At 37.4% G+C, this 22,174-nt stretch overlaps 1 protein-coding gene across 3 annotated transcripts in view; it reads right to left on the reverse strand.

Moving 5' to 3' along the window:
• INTS7 (integrator complex subunit 7) overlaps positions 1–22,174 on the reverse strand; it is a 99,674-nt gene that overhangs the window by 45,211 nt on the left and 32,289 nt on the right. For all 3 annotated transcript variants that reach the window (XM_017853042.1, XM_017853041.1, XM_017853043.1), the window contains 2 exons: positions 6,215–6,332; positions 1,192–1,326 (listed from right to left, as the gene is read on the reverse strand). In XM_017853042.1, the coding sequence (XP_017708531.1) occupies positions 1,192–1,326; positions 6,215–6,332 (253 nt within the window). The remainder of the gene's footprint in view (positions 1–1,191; positions 1,327–6,214; positions 6,333–22,174) is intronic.

Genomic DNA, 22,174 nt, shown 5'->3' on the forward strand with positions numbered 1-22,174 from the left:
ATAAAGCAAAACTGAAATAGTATCACCAGCTTAGCTAAGGAAAATACTAAGAACAGCAAACTATGCAGTATGTGTTAATCTCCCTAATCAGAAATAAATTATGCAGGTCCATTTTTACCTACGATGTAACAGTTTTCAGCTTCTAATGAAAGCTGAACCACTTTTAGAAAATAACGACTCCACATAACCTTATTAATGTTTCAAGTCTGACCATAAAGAATGAACCTCTTAGATGTCTCATGAAATAGCAGTACTACACCATCTTTTCACTACCATAGGGTTAAAATTTCTCTGAAGGTTTTAGAAAGTTCTGAATATATTAGTTACCTTTAGGTTAATATATTTCAGTGTGTTCTCAACACTGAAACAAGCAGTTTTCTATGTTACATGGGAGAAAATACTCTTTGCTATGCCAATGTAAAACAGGCTTAATTATTCAACTTTAAGAAACGTTTCCTGAGTGTTGGAGCTTAGCAAACAGAGTAAAGGCTAGTGAAGGTCAGGTTGCAAGAAAAAAACAGGTACTTGGAACAAGCAGTGCTGAAGGCTATGGGGGATAAGAGGAACCACTAAGCTTGTAATCCTTAATAAAGATCAAAATCAGCACTGAAACAGATGGAATATACAAAATGTATTTCTTGTTCTTGAACACAAGTCAAAAGATGTTAGGTAGACAACAAAATATGTGCATTATTTTCCTTGCATGTCCTTGATTATGCAAGTCAGCTTAATGCCACATATACCTAGAATAAATTCTGTGAAAATTTAATTCACATTGGTCTGCGAATTCACTTGCCTCTAGGTGAAACTATTTGTTATTTAAGTCCCTTGAGAACCTAAGTAAATTTTTCTAGGTTTTTGTATAAGTGAACATACCACCTTATACAAAAGGGTTAGAGTACTAAGCAATCTCTATCCACCAGCACCATATACGCAAAGGCAAGCAGTGGAAGGAAATGGGCAATGCTCCATAAAACCTTTCAATTCCACTCCCAAGGTCTTAATCTCTTTATTATTTTTCACAAGGATAAAGTAGTCTTGAGAACACATGCTCTAAGAACACTATGAAAGGAGTCAATCTGCAGATCAAGGCTCACAGGCTAAAAATAAGGGATTGAAAAAAATCAAACAGAATTCTGTTCAAGGTCTAAACCAAAGTTTATATATAATATCAGTCCTGATCAAACTTACCTTTTTCTTGACAAGAAACAGTTATATTAGTTAGGACTCTAACTCCATGAGCTGCAATGCCCCTGTTATTATGGTAACAGCACTCTTGGGCTAATTTGACTAAATCAGAAGATCTGGGAGGAGAACTCACATTTCCTAAAAAAGCAGAGAAAAGTAGTAGAGACTCTAATTCAAATAATTCAAAAGCAGTTCAGCTTATAGGTTCAATTTTCTTAATTTTTGAGAAAAATCTCTAACAATAAACTTCAACGAAATTACCTACCACAACCCCACTATCAATACATATCAGCATTTCTCTCCATTAAGGTACTTAAAATAGGTATGTGCCAACAGTTTTGTAATGACTAAGATCTAAAATCAACATATAATTTCTTAAAAAATATTAATAAAAATTGACTAACAGTACAAAAGCCAAAACAACTATCCTAAGAGTTCAAAGGAATTCTGATTAAAACAGGTATCATTATAGGCCTCTTGTCAGACAAAACCACACTTTCAAGGCAGGAGAGAAAAGAGAAAAAAAATTAAGTTTGCTTTTTTTTTCCATCTCAGATTGCTGGCATACATTTATACCTCAAAGGGTTTACATAAGAATTCATGATTTTAGAGCTGGAAAGAATTTTGGAATCATCTGACTTAACACACCCTATTTTTACAGATGAAATCAAAGCCCAAAGCCCCAAAATTTTAAGAATCTTGCCATTAAGGTCATAAAACTTACTAGTCATGTACTAATGCCCCTGTTATTATACTCTTCTGCTTTATACCTTAAATTTCATGCTATAGATTGCAAAATTTTTAAAATTCACATTTGAAATTCTGGAATGTAAGGTTCATGTTGTAACTATTGTAATTTACAGTAGAGAAGCCCTCAGTTATAACTGCATAAGCTTCAAGAAAATAAGGAGATTAGAGCTTGTTCCACCACTTAAAAGAGTCTCCCATTACTGTCTTCCTTTCCTCTGCTTATTTTTCCATGATTCCTGTCAACTTCAACTTTGTCTCTCATACCAAGGGTGACTGTATTTTTTTGAGGCTGAAAGGGACACTATTAAGAATTACAATAGGCATAAACCATGACTATCTGAGGTGGCGTGGGACCTATGGTCACTTTATTGATTTCTGGTTTAATATAATACAAGCTTAGGAGACAGCCTCAGTGTTTCTTGGGCTTTTGTTTCTTTTGTTTTTTTTGAAACAGTCTAACTCTGTTGCCCAGGCTGGAGTGCAGTGGTGCAATCATGGCTTACTGTTAATTTTCTGAAATATTTCTTTTAAATCTTTTCCCCTATGTACAACAGTACAATTTAAAACTCACACATAATCAGGATATGTAGATACTGGCCAATATCCTGCTTTTAAAATCTAATATTTTTTAGCCTTTTCCTATGTTTTCTAGGAATAAGATTATTTTTAATTTAATTTTTATTTTGTAATGATTTTCTAAGATAAACTCACAAGGCTCACAAGGTACAACAAAGAGTAGAAAACAGTAAAAGGCTAGTGAGAGAAAAGTTTTCCTCCCCGACCCAATGTTATCAGCTTCTTGGGTATCATTCCAGAGAGTCTATCGACTTATAAGCACATTTCTTTCTTTCTTTCTTTTTCCTTTTCACACACTGTTTTGTACCTTGTTTTATTTTTCTTTAAATATTATATCATGGAGACTGTTCCATGCCATGTTTTCTTTTTAGTAAATTGCATTGATTTTTATTGCAGTGATGTGTCATAATTTCTTTGAGTCCTCTATTGATGGACCTTTTAATGCTATTACATCCTCTACTGAGGGATAATATTTTGCTATTATATAAAATGGTGCTAAGAATAATCTTGTATTTATGCCATTTCTCAATGTGTGACTATGTAAATAAGATAAATTCCTAGAAGTGGAATGTCTGGGTTATCTGTAATTTAATGAGTATTTCCAAATCACCTATGTACAAGCTTAACAATTTACATTCGCAGCAGCAATAACTGCTTACCCACACCCTTGTCGACATACCATATTTATCAAACTTCTAAATCCTTGCCAATCTGATGGATTAAAATTATTTCAAGTGTTGTTTTAAGGTGCATTTATCTTAAATATGTCTGATATTGAGCATCTTATATATTTGAGTCATGTGTTAGTGATGATTTAGACATACTAAATTTAAGTTTGCTTTTTAAACTACTTTTGGCTACACTGAAAAAAATCTAATCAACAGAAATAAAGATTTACCTTTATTTATGGAAATAATCTAACTTTGGAAAATCCTTGACTTTTATTTTTTATAAATATTATCTAGTCTATTTATTTAAGCCTTTGCTTAATTCCATATATAAGCCAAAATTCATAAACTTCAATAAAAGGACAAATACCTAGCTTGAAAAGTGTTTAAATATTATAACCCGACATAATGCTAATACATGTATTTGGAATTAAAAAAATAAAGAAAAAGAAAGTTATCAAGCATGTAAGTCAGTTTGGTACAAAAAAGAGAATTCTGAGTCAGACCACTGAGTTCAGGCCTAGGCTCACACACTTCACAAGTATGTGAACTTTGGACATACCGTCAAACCTTTGTGAGTCTCAGTTTCAATACTTATAAACTCCTTTGCATATGCCTCACTTGAAAGGCTACTTGTATGGGAAAGCGCTCATCTATTCTAATACATGATTAAGACTTTGTCTACCACAGCTCTTTCAAAGTGCAATGTCGGTGAAGGATGTTAACTGCAAGCTAAGAAATACACTGGCTGATTTATGCAGAAAAAAAATAAATTGAAAGCACCCTAGGTATATGGTAGGTTGTTTCTAAAGAAGGCTGTGATAATCTCTCACATCCCTTGTGGACATGCTCCTTTACCATGTGATCTTCCAATTCCATGTGACTTGCTTTGGCCAATAAAGCACTGGAAAACAGGCTGCAAGCAAAAGGTTGACAAGTGCTTGTGTGTTGGTGGCTTGCTTTCTTTTAGCTCCAACCAACATCCTGAAAACAAGCCCAAGCTAACCCACCAAGAGTTGCATGGATAAAAACTAAGGTGCCTCGGCAGAAAGCCTTTCAATTTCTATCATGTGAATGAGGTCATCTTAGACCATCCAATCCTAGTCATACATGACCGTAGTCACATAAGTGACCCCGAGTGAGGCCAGTAGGACTGCCCAGCTGAGTACAGTTAAAATGGCTGATTGACAGAATTAGAGCAAATAAAAAGGTCATGGTTTTAAGCTACTTGTTTTGGGGTGATTTTGTTATGTAGCAATAGATAATTGATAATGTACTTCACAGAATCACTGGAAAGCCTGCAAAATTAATAGGAAAACAAGGTCAGAAAACAAATAAGAAAAAGGCCAGGGAGCAACCAAGACCACAGCCCAAAAGACCATGCATGGAATTAGTCCAGTGAGGACACAGCAGCCATTGTTACTGATTATTTCATGTCACAGCTTAACTTCTGTCACAGGGTACCAGACATAGCAAACACCCACTGCTAGTATATTCTGGAAATAAATGTTGCTCTGTCATTGCTACATCACCATATCCCCATTCTCTCATATCCCCACTTCCTTGTTGTTACTGGCTCCCAATTTAGTCTGTGGCATGGAAATGATTAGTCGAGTCCAGGCCACATGTAAGCACACTAGCTGGAAGGGAGGTGTGACAACAGAGTATCAATCAGGTCTTTATAGCTTCCTATTAAGACTTACATGGTAGGGCCGGGCGCGGTGGCTCAAGCCTGTAATCCCAGCACTTTGGGAGGCCGAGACGGGTGGATCACGAGGTCAGGAGATCGAGACTATCCTGGCTAACACAGTGAAACCCCATCTCTACTAAAATACAAAAAACTAGCCGGGCGAGGTGGCAGGCACCTGTAGTCCCAGCTACTCCGGAGGCTGAGGCAGGAGAATGGTGTAAACCCGGGAGGCGGAGCTTGCAGTGAGCTGAGATCCGGCCACCGCACTCCAGCCTGGGCGACAGAGCAAGACTCCGTCTCAAAAAAAAAAAAAAAAAAAAAAGACTTACATGGCAGGGAATTCCCTACACCTAGAAAGTATCATACACTATGCGGCCATAAAAGGGACAAACAAATCTACATTAGTTCTTTAATTCAAACTAACTGACTACAAAAGGAAGCAACAGAGGTTCCACAAAGCTTGCATTGAAACAAAACAACCAGCCCGGGCACAGTGGCTCATGCCTGTAATCCCAGCACTTTGAAAGGGCAAGGTGAGTGGATCACTTGAGGCCAGGAGTTTGAGATCAGCTTGGGCTAAATGGTGAAATTCCATCTCTACTAAAAATACAAGAATTAGCCAGCCATGGTGGCAGGCATCTGTAGTCCCAGCTACTCGGGAGACTGAGGCAAGAGAACTGCTTGAACCCAGGAGGTTTGGGTTGTAATGAGCCAAGATCCCCCCACTACACTCCAGCCTGCGCAACAGAGTGAGATTTTGTCTCAAAACAAAACAACAAAAAAACAAAGAAACAAACAAAAAAACCCAAAATGACAAAAAAGTTTAGCTTTAAGTCTGTTAGGTAAGCAAGCTCCTTACTGGGCATTAATGAAAGCATTTTAGAGCTAATCATCTTCAACTGGTAACTAGGAAAGCATTTTGAGCTGGAGTAAAGTTTTATTTTAATTGTTTTCCAGAGAAGTAATATGCACCTAAAAGGAAGCATATGACATTTGCTCTTAAAACTCACTGCTACTTGACCTTTGAAATGTACTTAAATTCAAAGGGCACTTTGAGTCAGAGATATACAAAAGCAAACCAACTATTTTAAGCATCCTTAAAAATATTTTCACCCACATATAATTCAAAAAAAGGGACAAACCTAGAAAAATATATTATTGACTTAAGATCAAGGCATTAGTTAAGAAATCATGTTCAAATAAACCACTAGCATGTAATGGAGTATGAGATTTTTGAAACTTTCCCTGATGTTAAAGCTTTATAGAAGAAACAACCTGAAACATAAATACGGATAAAGGAGTTTGCACATTATTTATATAGTATCTCCCTTCTTTTCCTTACCTGGAACTGTACTGAAGTAATGTTTGATGGCGATGGTCCCTGATAGTGTGGAAAGGACAGACAACATCCCTAGTTTTAAGCTGTCATAAGGAGTCTGGAGGGCACACTCACAAAGTGCCTGGAATGCAGAAGAGAAATGAATATAGAAGTTAAAAACATCAATACACTTCTAAATTGTCTACTCCATTTACATTTTCTGGTTTTTAGAAAATTATATATTAAGGACTTTTTTTCATGTTAAAAAACTTAAGTCGAGGCCAGGTGCAGTGGCTCATTCTGGTAATCCCACCAGTTTGGGAGGTGGGAGGATCACTCTAGCTCAGGAGTTTGAGACCAGCCTGGGCTCAATGTGAGGCCTTGTCTCTAGTGGTACATGCCTGTGGTCCCAGCTACTTGGGAGGCTGAGGCAGAAGGATCGCTCGAGCCCACCAGGTCAAGGCTGCCGTAAACCATGTTCACGCCACTGCACTCTAGTGGGGGGACAGAGCAAGACCCTGTCTCAAAAAAAAAAAACCAAAAAAAGCACTAAGTCAAACTTCCAAACTCCTTAGGGGAGCCTCAGGAGGCAGGATAACTCAATGTAAACTATGTTGATACATAAAAAGGACACTAGGTAAAAACTAAAAAATTATGAATAAAAAATGAACTTTGGTTAATAATAACAATGCATCAATATTGGTTCATTTATAACAAAAGTACTATACTATTGTAACATGTCAATAATAGGGGAAATAGTGGGGGAATGTGGGAACCCTGTGTACTATCTTCTCAATTTTTCTGTAAATGTAAAACTATTCTGAAATCCCCACCATATTTTGCTTACCTAAGAGAGATATGAATATTATTTCATATATGTGTAATTTTTAAAAACAACAGAGAATATGGAATTCTATCTAGTTTCTAAGTGAATAGAGCTATCTTCCCCCATTTCTGGTCATTTACTCTACTCTTGACCAGGTAGTTTGAAGTATTACCAAAACTAAGATGCTAGTTTTTCTTTCAATGTAGTGAACTATGAATATATAATCACAGTACAGTGACTCTTGCCTTATCCTTTATCACATGGCTCTGTATCATATGACTGCATGTAATATAACAAGTGAAATAACTGTTTTGTTAAATTAATTTCCATTCTCTCACAAAGACAAAGGTTCAGAAAATAAGCAAAACTTAAAAGTCTAAGGAAAAGTGAAAATAACATTTCAGAAAGGGTTAAAATAAATTTAATATGACCCTCAATAAAATGTCAACAAAATTGCAGGACGATTTAGATTACCTGATTTTAAAGATCACGTGGAAAATAAAATCAGAAAACATCCAGAAAAACTGGCAAGGAAAAGATTTAAATATATACTAGAATTTAATATATGATAATGGCATTTAAAATTAAAGATACCAGTTAAAACTACAAAGACAATTGACCAGTCATTTGGTAAAATAAAAACATATCCCTGTTTGTTTGTTTTTTTTTATGGCAAATAAAAAACCAAAACTGTAAAAAGTACTATGAGGTAACATGGAACAATACAAAGATAAAAAGATAATTGGCAAACCTAGAAAAAAATATTCACATCATATAACATCAGTAAAGGACCAAGAACCTTAATATATACGAAGTTCTGGCCGGGCACAGTGGCCCACGCCTGTAATCCCAACATTTTGGGAGGCCGAGGCAGGAGGATCGCCTCAGGTCAGGAGTTCTAGACCAGCCTGGCCAACATGGTGAAACCTATCTCTACTAAAAATACAAAAATCAGCCGGGTGTGGTGGTGCACGCTTGTAGTACCAGCTACTCAGGAGGCTGAGGCAGGAGAATCGCTTGAACCCAGGAGACAGAGGCTGCAGTGAGCCAAGATCGCGCCACTGCATTCCAGCTAGGGCAACAGAGCAAGATTCTGTTTCAAAAAAAAAAAAAGTTCTTACTAATAGGCAAAACTCAATAAAATTTGGTATCTCACAGAAAGAATGCACACAAATGTCTTTTAAATAAAAGTCTAACCTCATTCATACTTTGAAAATTTTAAATTAAAATGTGTCACTTTTTAACTATCAGATTGACCAAGGTTAAAGTTTGATAATACATAACACTGAAGAGAATATGGGGAAATAGGTGTTCTCACACATTGTTGTTAGAAGAGTAAAATGGTATAAATCTCTCTGGTGACTCATTGGTATTAACTCTCAAAACTTTTAAAATATCCATCATTAGACCTAGAAATTTCTTTTCTGAAAATTTATGTTCACAAAGGTGATTTTTCACAAACTATTCAATGTAGAAATGTCAACAGTAACAGTAAAAGTATCAGAAACAACCCTAATGTCTATCAGTAGGGAACTGAGTATATAAAAGAAGTACCACATAGCTGATAAAAAAAAAAAGTGCAGTAGATCTAGCTGCTAATATAAGATGTTCAGCTGGGTGCGGTGGCTCACACCTGTAATCCCAGCACTTTGGGAGGCCGAGGCGGGCGGATCACGAGGTCAGGAGATCGAGACCATCCTGGCTAACATGGTAAAACCCTGTCTCTACTAAAAATACAAACATTAGCCAGGTGTGGTGGCAGGTGCCTGAAGTCCCAGCTACTCGGGAGGCTGAGGCAGGAGAATGGCGTGAACCCAGGGGGCGGAGCTTGCAGTGAGCGGAGATCACGCCACAGCACTCCAGCCTGGGCGACAGAGCAAGACTCCATCTAAAAAAAATTAAAAAAAAAAAAAATGTTGCCCCACATTAAGAGGTAAAAGGTTTAAAACATGCATGTAGTGTATTTTCACTTGTAAAGAAAAAAAGATGGGGCACACAGGTTTCCACATTGATGAAAAAGTTTAGGAAGCTTACATAAGAAGTGATCACTTCTGCAGAGGAGACCTATGAGAAGAGATGACTTATATTTCACTCACTGTATACTTTTGAACTCCAGAAATTTTTTGTCAGGTGTATGAATAATTTTTTGACTGAAAGAAAGACCTAGTTAACAAGAAAAACAGCAGCAGCACAAAAATTATCATGAAAGGAATGGAAATAGACCTGAAAGATGCAGTATGTTTCTGGTAACCAAAGGGAATACAGTCTAGGTAATGCATACAACACATACTTTGGCAATTAGGCCAGAATATGGGGTGTTTAATTTTGGCCTAAGAGGAGAAATGTTCAAAAGGATCTAAGATTGGGGGGGATTAGGCCAGATGATATAGGGCCTTAAAAGTTAGGCAATTAAAACCTAATGGAAAATGAAAAAAAGAAGCCAGAGGAGAGGAATAATGGCATCTAAAGTGTTAGGGAAGATAATTCTGGCAAATGGTAAACAAAACAAAGTTAACAAAGAGAACTGAGAGTGAAGGATGCCAACGTATAGCCTCTGTCAGCAATCCAGGCAGGTGGTGATGATGGCCTGAACTAGAATTTGGTGGCAGGAATGGAGAATAGTGAATGAATATGACAGACATTTTAAAAGAGATTACATATCAAGAAATGAACAAGAAGGATTCAATAATTATTGCAAACTTTCAAATCTAGTAACCAGATTCCATTGAAAAGATTGAAATTTATGGAAGATAAGCCAATTTCAGAAAAAGGACAGAAAATAGAATGAGATATGAAGTCCAAGAAGAAAACATCCACCAGGCATTTGGAATCTAAGATACAGCAAATTTTTAATTGGAAGACACACATCAGAATTCTGGCTCTGCCACCTACCATCTCTCTGATATGAGCCAATTACTGAAATATTTGAGTCCCAACTTCTTTGTCTGTAAAACGGGGTATTTACAAAGAACTGCTGATTTTCATAAAAAACACCTCTAGAAAAATATACAAGAGATATTGGTTGCCACTGGGCAAAGGAGCTGTGTAGATGACAGAAGAGTAGGTGGGAAATAGTCACTATATATCCTTCTGTAGTTTTGGAATTTTGACCATATGAATGCGCTGGCATTTAAAAAACTGAATTAAAATTAAAAATCAAATGTAAGTGAGGTGACATCTACTGTCTGTAAGATTACAAAGCCACTGAAAGTCAAAGCACTTTGCAACCCATACAGGCTACTATGCTAGAGAACAATATAGAAGCTCAGGTAAAAGGATTAGATTGCCGGAGGCCCTGCAAACTGGCATTAAGAAAGGCCATAAGAATGACAGAGAATAACTGGTAGAAAGCAGAGAGCCATGGACTCAACTTGGAAGAAAAAGGGCAGTGAAGAATACAGAGAAGGTGCAGGTTAGGTAGTGTAATGAATGAGTGAGGACAGTTAAGTGCCAAAGGAAGGGGCAGGTTGACAGTGCCTAATGTAAAGTGCCTAAGCAAAGTGACAGGAAAACAGATCAAAATGCAAGTGTATAAAAGAAACAGCAGGGGATGAGGAAATAAAAGCAGATATAGACGCTGTTACTGAAGTTCAAAAGAATGCATTTTTAAAAAGTGATTATTATTTAATACTATAATTTATATTTATTTATTCAAGCACTTAGGCCATTTCCGTTTGTTCACTTTTTGTTACCTAAATTGGCCTGCCTTGTACTGTTAATTAACTTGTGATTAGGACTAATATCCTAAACCAAACAGCCCCAGAAGTTAGGAACTACATCCTGTATTTATATGTATTCCATATTATGTCTCAGATTGCTCTATGTATAATAGATATTTAGCCTTCTGTGATAATAAACTAGGTGAGACATTTTATACAAAATGTACAAAATGACAATAATCTTAAATAAGAAGAATTTTACCATTTAAAAAACTGAATATTAGAAAATCTTGTGATAAAATTATTTACAACGTTATATTCTGTTTCTGTCATCTAGCACATTATTGGGAACCTAAAGCAGTCTCGGTAAATAAATACTCGTTTAAGCCTGGGCGCATAGCAAAGTCCCATCTCTACTAAAAAGTTTTTAAAAATTAGCTAGGTGTGGGGGGGCACATCTGTAGTCCTAGCTTCTTGGGAGGCTGAGGTGGAAGAATCACTTGAGCCCAGGAATTTGAGGTTGCAGTGAACTTCAATTGTGCTACGGCACTCCAGCTTGGGCAACAAGTAAGACTGTCTTAAAAATAATAATAATAGGCCGGGCGTGGTGGCTCACGCCTGTAATCCCAGCACTTTGGGAGGCCGAGGCGGGTGGATCACGAGGTCAGGAGATCGAGACCATCCTGGCTAACAGGGTGAAACCCCGTCTCTACTAAAATACAAAAAATTAGCCGGGCGTGGTGGCAGGCGCCTGCAGTCCCAGCTACTTGGGAGGCTGAGGCAGGAGAATGGCGTGAACCCAGGAGGTGGAGCTTGCGGTGAGCCGAGATCGTGCCACGGCACTCCAGCCTGGGCGACAGAGCGAGACTCCGTCTCAAAAAAAAAAAAATAATAATAATAATAAAATAAAAAAACACTGATTTAAACGTTCATTAATCCAAATCAGTAAGCATAACAGAGCAAATCATGAAGTTCCTCAGAAATGGTACATCAATCACGTTTCAATATAAAATCTGGTTTACGGACATTACCTACTACAAAATTGTTACCAGGATCATTTTTCATATCAACAAAAAGGAAAAACTGTCTTTTCAAAAGGAGTCCTCGGTCTCATTTATTACCACTGCCTTCTTCACTAACTATCTGGTCTAAATTTTCCTCTCTACTGGCTTAACTCACTACTCAACTAGAGGCTCTGGCCTGAATTATTGTTTTCTGGGTCAATCCCTAAATAGGGTCTTCTCCTATATCCTGGAATAGGACTGGCCACCAGGGATGTGTTCCAGAAAAGTATAGTAAAATGAAGTTTATAATCTTTAAGGTAAAAAAAAAAAAAAAAAGTTGTGTTTGAAAGTATTCTGTCAGAGACATAATACCTCAAAGTTTTCTGTCTCCATTGTATTAACTGCAAAGAAAAAGATTATTACAAGAACTAATTCTAAGGCTGAACTTGTCACTCCTCCTAGTCACGGGTAAGGTACAAATTAGAAGCTCTCAGAAGAGATAATGCTAAAAATAAAATTTACATCTTTGAGACCATCTGGAACAAATAATATTTTGCTCTGTAACAGAGAGGTTGCATAAATCAAATATTCTCTTCCAGTAAGACTACAGGCCGGGTGTGGCAGCTCACACCTGTAATCCCAGCTACTCAGGAGGCTGAGGCAGGAGAATCACTTGAACCCAGGAGGCGGAGGCTGAGGTGAATTGAGATAGCACCACTGCATTCCAGCTTGGGCAACAGAGGAAAACTCCATCTCAAAACCAAACCAAAACAAAACAAAACATGTCTTCTTTTCAAACCCCTGAACTGTTTACAAAAAGTGATCCTACAATGGGCCACAAATAAACTTTTAGAATAACAAAAAGTTAGCAATAACAAAATTCCACCAACAAATATGGAAAACTAATTACTTCAAAAGTAGAAAACATTACACTAATGCCATGGTCAAAGAAGAAACAAAAATTGCTCTCATGGATATTTTAAAAAATCATTTACAGTAACATTAAAAACCATGAAATATTTAGGAATGTATCTAACAAAATATGTGCAAGATTTGTATGCTGAACTAAAAACCACCCACGTGGGCCGGCGTGGTGGTACACGCCTATAACCCCAGCACTTTGGAAGGCCGAGGCAGGCAGATTGCTTGAGCCAAGGAGTTTGAGACCAGACTGGACAAAATAGCGAGATTTTGTCTCTACAAAAAAAATACAAAAATTGGCTGGGCATTGGTGTGCACCTGTGGTTTTAGCTCCTTGGGAGGTTGAAGCAGGAGGATCACTTAAGCCCAGGAGGTCAAGATTGCAAGGAGCCGTGATCACACCACTGCACTCCAGCCTGGGCACTGGAGTGAGACCCTGTCTCAAAAAATAAATAAATAAAAATAAAAACCACTGATAAGATGAGGGATAAAATACTACAAATTGGGTACAGTGCATAGTGCTTGGGTCATAGGTACAACAAAATCTCACAAGTCACCAAAGAACTTACTCATGTAACCAAACACCACCTGCTCCCCAAAAACCTATGGAAAAAAACAAAACAAAACAAAAATACCACTGATGAGAAACTGAAGAAGAGCTTAAAAAAAAAAAAAGAGAGAGATAGGCCAGGTGCAGTGGCTCATGCCTGGAATCCCAGCACTTTGAGAGGCTAAGGCAGGTGAACCATTTGAGACAAGGAGTTTGAGACCAGCCTGGGCAGTGTGGCAAAATACCATCAATACAAAAATTAGACAGGCGTGGTGGCGTGTACCTGTAGTCCTATCTACTTCAGAGGCTGAGGTGGGAGGATCACCTGAGGCTGTAGTGAATCATGATTGTACACCACCGCCCTTCAGCCTGGGCAACAGAGTGAAACCTAGCTCCAAACAGGAAGAAAAAAAAAAAAAGGAGAGATATACCACGTTCAAAAAAAACACAATACTATTGGCCAGGCACAGTGGCTCTCACCTATAATCCCACCACTTTGGGAGGCTGAGACGGGCAGATTACTTGAGATCAGAAGTCTGAGACCAACCTGGTGAACATGGTGAAACCCCATCCCTACTAAAATACAAAATTAGCTGGGGTGGTGGTGTGCACCTGTAATCCCAGCTACTTGGGAGGCTGAGGCAGGAGAATCGCTTGAACCTGGGAGGTGAAGGCTGCAGTAAGCTGAGATCACGCCACTGTACTCCAGCCCTGGTGACAGAGCAAGATTCCATCTCAAAACAAAAACAAAAACAAAAAAACCTCCACAATACTATTAAAATGCCAATTCATCCCAAATTGATCTTCAGATGTAAAGACCAACAAAAATCCCAGCAGCCTTTTTTTGGTAGAAATTGACAAACTGATTCTAAATTTTACATGAAAAGGCAGTAGACCTAGAATAGCCAAACTGAATTCCTGGGCTCAAGCAATCCTGCCAGCTCAGTCTCCCAAGTAGGAAGGACTATAAGTATATACCAGTACGCCTAGTTGATTTAAAAAAAAAATGTTTTTTGGAGAGACAGAGTCTCACTATGTTGCCCAGGCTACTCTTAAACTCCTCACCTCAAGTGATCCTCTCACCTTGGCCTCTTAAAAGTGCTGGGATTATAGGCATGAGCCACCACATCCCACCCAGTCTAACAATTTTGAAAAAGAAATACAAAGGTAGAGGACTCACACTGATTCCAAGAGTTGCCATAAAATGACAGTAATCAAGACAGTGTCCTATTTGCTTAATGACAGATATACAGACCAATGGAACAGAATAGAATTTAGAAATAAATCCACACAGATATGGTCAACTGATTTTCAACAAAGATGCTAAAGTAATTCAATGGGAAAAGTTTTCCCCACGAAAGGGTGCTACAACTGGTTATCCAAATGCACCCTGATGCCTATCTTATACCATACACAAAAGCCAACTCAAAATGGATCACACAGGGCTATATATAAAAATTAAACTATAAAACTTTTAGGAGAAAACTTTTGTGATTTTGGGTTAGGCAGACTTCTTAGATAAAATACAACCTATAAAAGAAAAAAAAACATTAATAAATTAGATTTTATCACAACTTAAAACTTCTTTTCAAAAGACAGATATTAAAGATATATATTGAGAGGAAATATCTGTAAAACATACATCTGATAAAACATCAAGAATATATAAATAACAATAACAAAAAGACAAAAAACCTAATAAAAAATAAAATATTAAAACAGGCACTTCACTGAAGATACAGATGACAAATAAGCCTGTAAGATGCTCAACATCATTAGTCATTAAGAAAATGCGAAATAAAACCATGATGAAACACCACTACACACCTATTACAAAACCATACAACACAAAGTGCTGGCAAGGATACAGAACTAGAACTCATATATGGCTGGTGGGTAAGTAAAATGGTATCACAATTTTGGAAAACGGTTTGGGAGTTTCTTACAAAGTTAAATGGAGTAAGTGCTTACCACACAACCCAGCAATTCCATTTCTAGGTATTTACCCAAGAGATGTCACACAAAATCATGTATGATTTTCGTGTATGATTGCAGCTTTATTCATAATGGCCAAAAACACAGAAATAATCCGAATGTCCGCCAACTTGTGAACAAATTGTTGTATGCCCATATATCTGAATACTGCTCAGCAATAAAAAGGAATGAACTATTGCTACATGCAACAACATGGATAAATATTAAAAGTATTATGGTAAGTGAAAGAAGCCATATCCAAAAGGCCATATACCATATGATTCTATTTATATCCTAGAAAGGCAAAAATCACAGCAACAGAAATCAGACTGGTAGTTGTCAGGGGCTGGGGAAAGGACTGACTACAGAGGGGCCTGCAGAAACTTTGAGGGGTGATGAAAATGTTCTGTATCTCAACTGTGGCGGTGGTTTTGTACATTTGTAAAAACTCATCCAACTGCATACCTAGGAAAGTTTCTGTAAATAAATTATGCTACAATAAATCCAGCTTTTTAAAAAATGCATTTCAAACTAATGGCAATAAGAACAACAGAAGACATAATTTATGAAATGTGGTCAATCTGTACCAAGAAGCAAATTAATGGTCTTAACTGCTTTCATTATTAAATAAGAAAAATAAAATAAATGTACCAAGCACTTGAAAAAGATGAGAAAGTAAAGCTTCTGGCAAGTCTAATCAAGAAAAACAGGATATATAGGTCGGGCGTGGTGGCTCACACTTGTAATCCTAGCACTTTGGGGAGGCCGAGGCGGGTGGATCACCTGAGGTCAGGAGTTCGACCTCTTGAATTAATCTTGATATAGGGCCTTAAAAGTTAGGCAATTAAAACCTAATGGAAAATGAAAAAAAGAAGCTCACGCCTATAATCCAGCACTTTGGGAGGCCAAGGCGAGCGGATCACCTAAGGTCAGGAGTTCGAGACCAGCCTGGCCAACATGGTGAAACCCTGTCTCTACTAAAAATACAAAAATTAGCCTGGCAGCATGGCTCATGCCTGTAATCCCAGCTACTTGAGAGGCTGAGGCAGGAGAGTCGCTTGAACCCTGGAGGCGGAGGTTGCAGTGAACCGAGATGGTGCCACTGCACTCCAGCCTGGGCAACAGAGTGAAACTCTATTTCCAACAAAAAAAAAAAAAAAGAAAAGAAAAGAAAGAAAAGAAAAGGGGAAATGAACACAAATGTACAAGATAAAAAATTTTAAAATCAAAGATATTAGAAGTTAAAAAGACTCTTTATGCTGATACTAATGAATTTGAGAAGGAAAGTAAATGGGAAACAAATGACCAAAACTGATTCAAAAAGAGCTAAAAAACTGACAGCAAAATAACATGCAGTGATTGGAAACGTTCTCAAAACAGCTATTACTGGAAAAAGTTCCAGATTCAGATAAATTTATGGTACTTTTAAAGTTATACCTTCAGAAACAGAAAATTCTGTTATAGTTCTTAACCATTCCAGAGTATAGAAAGAGAAACTTCCCAGTTCATTTTATTAAGACAGCACAACCCCAACCGTACAATCTGTCAAAGTATTCAAAAAGGAAAACTAAAGAATAAACTTACCTTTAATATAACTTACAGCTACCCTTTAAAAAGCATTTATTTGTATGTGCCAGACACCACATTATATATTGCTTTACTCAAATATCTTACCTGGCAATCCTCTATTTGAATTTATTTGAATTTCTATGTTTCCTTAAAACTTTCTCTTTGCCTCCCCATTTTACCCATACCTAATGATCATGTTTCCTAATTACCTAACAAAACAAAACCCAAAAAAATCCATCACAAAAGACTTTCTGTAACTTTTTACCATAATACCTACTCACGCACTTACATTAGGCTTCCTAAGGTCTTCCTTCCGATTCTATGTGAACTAGAGAAAGCCTACTGGGTCCCTTCCAGTCTCACCTACTCAAGGACATTGCTCTAGCAATTTTTGCCCTCTACCAGGTCATTGCCATCAATAAAAAACAAGTTTACTCCTCCCAGGATAAAAACAAACAGCATACCCTTTAGCAATACCATATCATTTCTCTGCTCCCTTGAGAGCAGAATTCCTTTTTTCTTTTTTTGAGACAGATTTTGCTCTTGTTGCCAGGCTGGAGTGCATTGGCACAATCTCGGCTCACTGCAACCCCCACTTCCCGGATTCGAGCGATTCTCCCGCCTCAGCCTCCCAGAGTAGCTGGGATTACAGGCACGCACCATCACGCCCAGCTAATTTTGTATTTTTAGTAGAGACAGGGTTTCTCCATGTTGGTCAGGCTGGTCTTGAACTCCACCCACCTTGGCTTCCCAAAGTGCTGGGAATACAGGCATGAGCTACCACACCCAGCCCAGAATTCCTTTTAAAACGTTTTCTACAGTAGGCACTCAATATTCATGGGTTCCGCAGCCACTGATTCAACCAACTCCAGATCGAAAGTATTTGAAATATTAATAAAAAAGAATAATACAAATAAAAAAACAACATAATACAACTCTTTACTTAAAATTACATTATATTAGGTATTATAAGTAATCTTGAGAAGGGTCGGTCCTGGAATCAATCTCCAGGGATACTGAGGGACCAATGTACATTCACTGCCTTAAATCTCTCTCCTGTTTTTCTGCAGAATCCACTCTAATCAGCCTTTTACCCACAATGCTGCAGCAAAATTGCTCTCTTAAGGTTATCAATGACTTCATATTGCCAAACGCAAAGGTGAACTATCAGTCCTTATCTTGGCGAATATGGCTGCAGTAGCTCTCGTGGTAGATCAAGGTCTTCTCCCTATAAAATACTATTCTGACTTATGTATTACTGGCCACTCCTTTCCAGGCTCCTTTGCTGGTTGTTTCTCAGCTCATCATTCCCTAAATCTTCTCTAGCCATATTGTCTCCCTAGTTGAGCCATCCAGTCTCATGGCTTCAAATACCATCTATAAACTGATAACTGTCATATTTATAACCTCAGCTGTATCTGTCCACTAAACTCCAGGCACATATGTCGTTGACATCTCCACCTGGATGTCTGACATTTTACACTTTATATACTCAGAAGTGAACTCTTGATCTTCAAGAAATGAGTCTCCCAGAGTCTTGCCCATTCCAAGTAAATGACAATTGCTTTTGTTGATGGCAAAAAGTTTATAGCCACCTTTCTTTCTCTACACTATGCCAGGAAATCCATCAGCTCTAGCCTTTAAAATATATCCAAACTATTACCACTTCTCACTACCACCCCAACTACCTTGGTTCAGGTAACTATATATTTTCTAATTGGATTATTTGTTACTGCCTCTTAAATGTTCTCCCAGCTTCTGCCTTTGGGCCCCTACAACCTAGTCTCAATATAGCTAAGCCAGAGATAATATTTTAGAACTTAAGTCAGATAATGTCCTCTGCTCAAAATCTTCAGAGGCAATCTATCTCATGTAGAGTAAAAAGCTAAAGTCCTTAAGAAGGACTCAAAGGCCCTAAACGTCTATTCTTCCCTATTATCACCTAACATCACCTCCTACTAATCTCCCCTATTAACAGTCACACTGACCTCACACTCATGAATGTTCTCACTTTAGGGTCTTCAGGCTTTTCTCCTGCTGATAATACCCTTCCTTCAGGGGCCCACAAAATTGACATTCCCTTCTTTAGGTCTTTCCATAAATGTCAATTTCTCAGTGAGGGTTTCTCTAACCAGCCCCAAAACTGCAAGCTCCACCTTCCATATTCTCTAATCTTCTTCCTGACTTAATTTTTCTTGGCAGCATTTATCACTATCTGACGTCTCTGTCTAGCAGAAGCAAATGCAAATCTCTATAGGAAAGTACTTTTTAGTCTGAGCCTCAAATAATTCCCACACATACTTCTCCAAGAATAATGAGTATTTCAAAGTGAAAAACAACCAGGTAAACAAGGAAAAAGGGTATAGAAATAGAGAGCAGAGACAAATCTGCAGACTTTAGATAAACTGAAAAAATAATTATTGAACTAAAACATATATAAGAAGAAATTACCGAGAACACAGCACAGAGATAGAAAATAGAAAACAAGATAAGGCACATGAAGGATTAACGGGAGAAGGGTTACCATACCTTTAACAGGAGGTCCAGAAGAAAAGGTGAGAAAAAGAGACAGTGGCAATATCTGAAGAAATTACAAGTAACAATTTCCTAGAAGTGCTGAAAGACACCAATCTTCTGATTCAAGAAATCAAACACAGTCTAGATAGTTTAAAAAGAAATTCACAACTAGACATTTCATAGTGAAACTACAGAAAATCAAGTCAAAGAGAACAATTTTAAAGCAAAAAAAAAAAAAAAAAAAAAAAATTCCTTCCAAAGAGTATTACTACTTTTCAGCAGCAATAAAGAAAACCAGTAGACAGCAGAATGGTATCCTCAACGCCCTGGGAATTGTATCCTGAGAAAGTATCTTTCAAGATTGAGGACAAAATGAAAGCATTTTTAGGCAAGGAAATATTGAGAGGGTTTACCACCACAGACTCTCACTCAAGGACCTTCCGAAGGCAGAAGGAAAAGTAACTAGGAAATAGCTGAGATGCAAGAGAGCAAAGACAATGGAAGGTCCAAATGAACAATTAATTTCCTAAACAATAACAAAACTATGTAAGAAAAAACAGTTTAATTGTATTTTATTTAACTTGTATTTTAATTACACAAAACAATAATACATAAAAGTTTAGAGTGATGAAAAGGGCATTCAAGTGTGTTCAAAGGACTTTTAGCAGAATTAACTTTAGACTGATAAAAATGACTATCAGTTATGTTTTCATTTCTACGATAACAACTAAAAGAATATTTAACAAGACTGTATACTTCCAGACTAGTCAAGTCAAATGGAATGGTAAGATATCAAAAATAATCAATCCAGAAAGAAACCCCCATCTCCTCCAAAGAGTGAAAAGGAACAGGGGAGACACAGAGAAAACACAAAAGAAAATGGTAGATTTAAACTCAAATGTGCGATAAATCACAGTAAATCAGATGAATCAAATGCTCCATCTGAAAACGACAAAGACTGCCAGGCTGGATTAAAAATAATCCAATTAGGCCGGGAATGGTGGCTCACACCTGTAATCCCAGCACTTTGGGAGGCTGAGGTAGGTGGACTGCTTGATGTCAAGAGTTCAGGACGAGCCTGGGCAACATGATGATGATTCTCTACTAAAAATACAAAAATTAGCCGGGTGTGGTGGCATATGCCTGTAGTCCCAGCTACTTGGGACACTGAGGTGGGAGGATCGCTTGAACCCTGGAGGTGGAGGTTGCAGTGAGCCAAGACTGTACCATTGTACTCCAGCCTGGGTGACAGAGCAAAATTCTGTCTCAAAAAAAAAAAATCCAATTAAATGCTGTTTATAAGAAACATGTGAAACATAAAGATATATAAAGACTGAAACTAAAAAGATGGTAAACAACCTATCATGTCAACAAATGTACAAGAAAGCTAAAGTAGTGATATTAATATCAGACGAAATAGACTAGGACAAGAGACACATTAAAGGGACCTAAAATAAGTGGAAAGATATAACATGTTCATGCACTGGAAGACAGTATTATAAAGTTACCATACAAACTGATCTTTATATTCAGTGTAATCCCAATCAAACTGTTAAATTTGACAAGCTGGTTCTGAAATTTATACAGAATTGCCAAGGACCAACAAAGTATGAGTATTCAAAATATATAAAAAATAATTACAAATCAACAGAAAAATAGGCAAGAGACCTGAATAGCCATGTCATAAGAGAAAATCCAAATGATCAATAAACGTATTAAAAAGGTGTTCAATTTCTTTAATAATCAAGGAGTCATACATAAAAAGTACAATTTCTAAACTGGTAAAAATTTAAGTCTGATAATTCTATGTGTTGGTAAGGATGTGATCAATGGACGCCCTCATACACAGCAGGAATGTAACCTGCTTCATTGACTTTGGAAAATAATTTGACATTATCTGTTAAAATTGAAGATATGCATTTTCTATAAGTCAGAAATTTCATTCCTAGGTATACACTCTAAAGAAATTTGCATGTGTGCACTGGGAGACAAACGGAAGCATGTTCCGCACTGTTTGCAACAGGCCCATGCTAGAAATAACCCATCAAGAGCAAATAAACTGATACATTCACACAGTGGGATACTACATTACAATTAAAGGGAAAAGACATGGATAAGTCTCACCAGTGTAACGCTGAGCAAAAGAAACAAAAAGAAAGCTAAACAGTATTCTTTAGGAATACATGTGAAGAAGGTAAAAGAAGAGCAAAGAAATTATTATCACGAAAGTCAAAATAGTGGTTTGCTTTTGGTAGGTATAAAGTTTCAATCAGGAAGGACCATGCAAGGGAAGGAGGCAGGGTTCTGTGATCCTGTAATATTCTATTTCCAGCTGGATGGAAGTTGCATGGGTTTTCACTTAGAAGTATTTAAACTATTTATACATTTTTACATACTTTTCTCACTTAAAAGTATTTAAACTATTTATACATTTTACATACTTTTCTGTATGTGTGATCTATCTCACAATAAGAAAAAAATGAGAAGGAATGATATCATGCTTCTCACTAATCTTTTTATTATTATTATTATTATACTTTAAGTTCTAGGGTACATGTGCATAACGTGCAGGTTTGTTACATATGTATACATGTGCCATGTTGGTGTGCTGCACCCATCAACTCGTCAGCACCCATCAACTCGTCATTTACATCAGGCATAACTCCCAATGCAATCCCTCCCCCCTGCCCCCTACTCATGATAGGCCCCGGTGTGTGATGTTCCCCTTCCCGAGTCCAGGTGATCTCATTGTTCAGTTCCCACCTGTAAGTGAGAACATGTGGTGTTTGGTTTTCTGTTCTTGCGATAGTTTGCTGAGAATGATGGTTTCCAACTGCATCCATGTCCCTACAAAGGACACAAACTCATCCTTTTTTATGGCTGCATAGTATTCCATGGTGTATATGTGCCACATTTTCTTAATCCAGTCTGTCACTGATGGACATTTGGGTTGATTCCAAAACA

Source organism: Rhinopithecus bieti, unplaced genomic scaffold (assembly GCF_001698545.2).
Source record: "Rhinopithecus bieti isolate Rb0 unplaced genomic scaffold, ASM169854v2 scaffold_35166, whole genome shotgun sequence".
Classification (NCBI taxonomy): domain Eukaryota; kingdom Metazoa; phylum Chordata; class Mammalia; order Primates; family Cercopithecidae; genus Rhinopithecus; species Rhinopithecus bieti.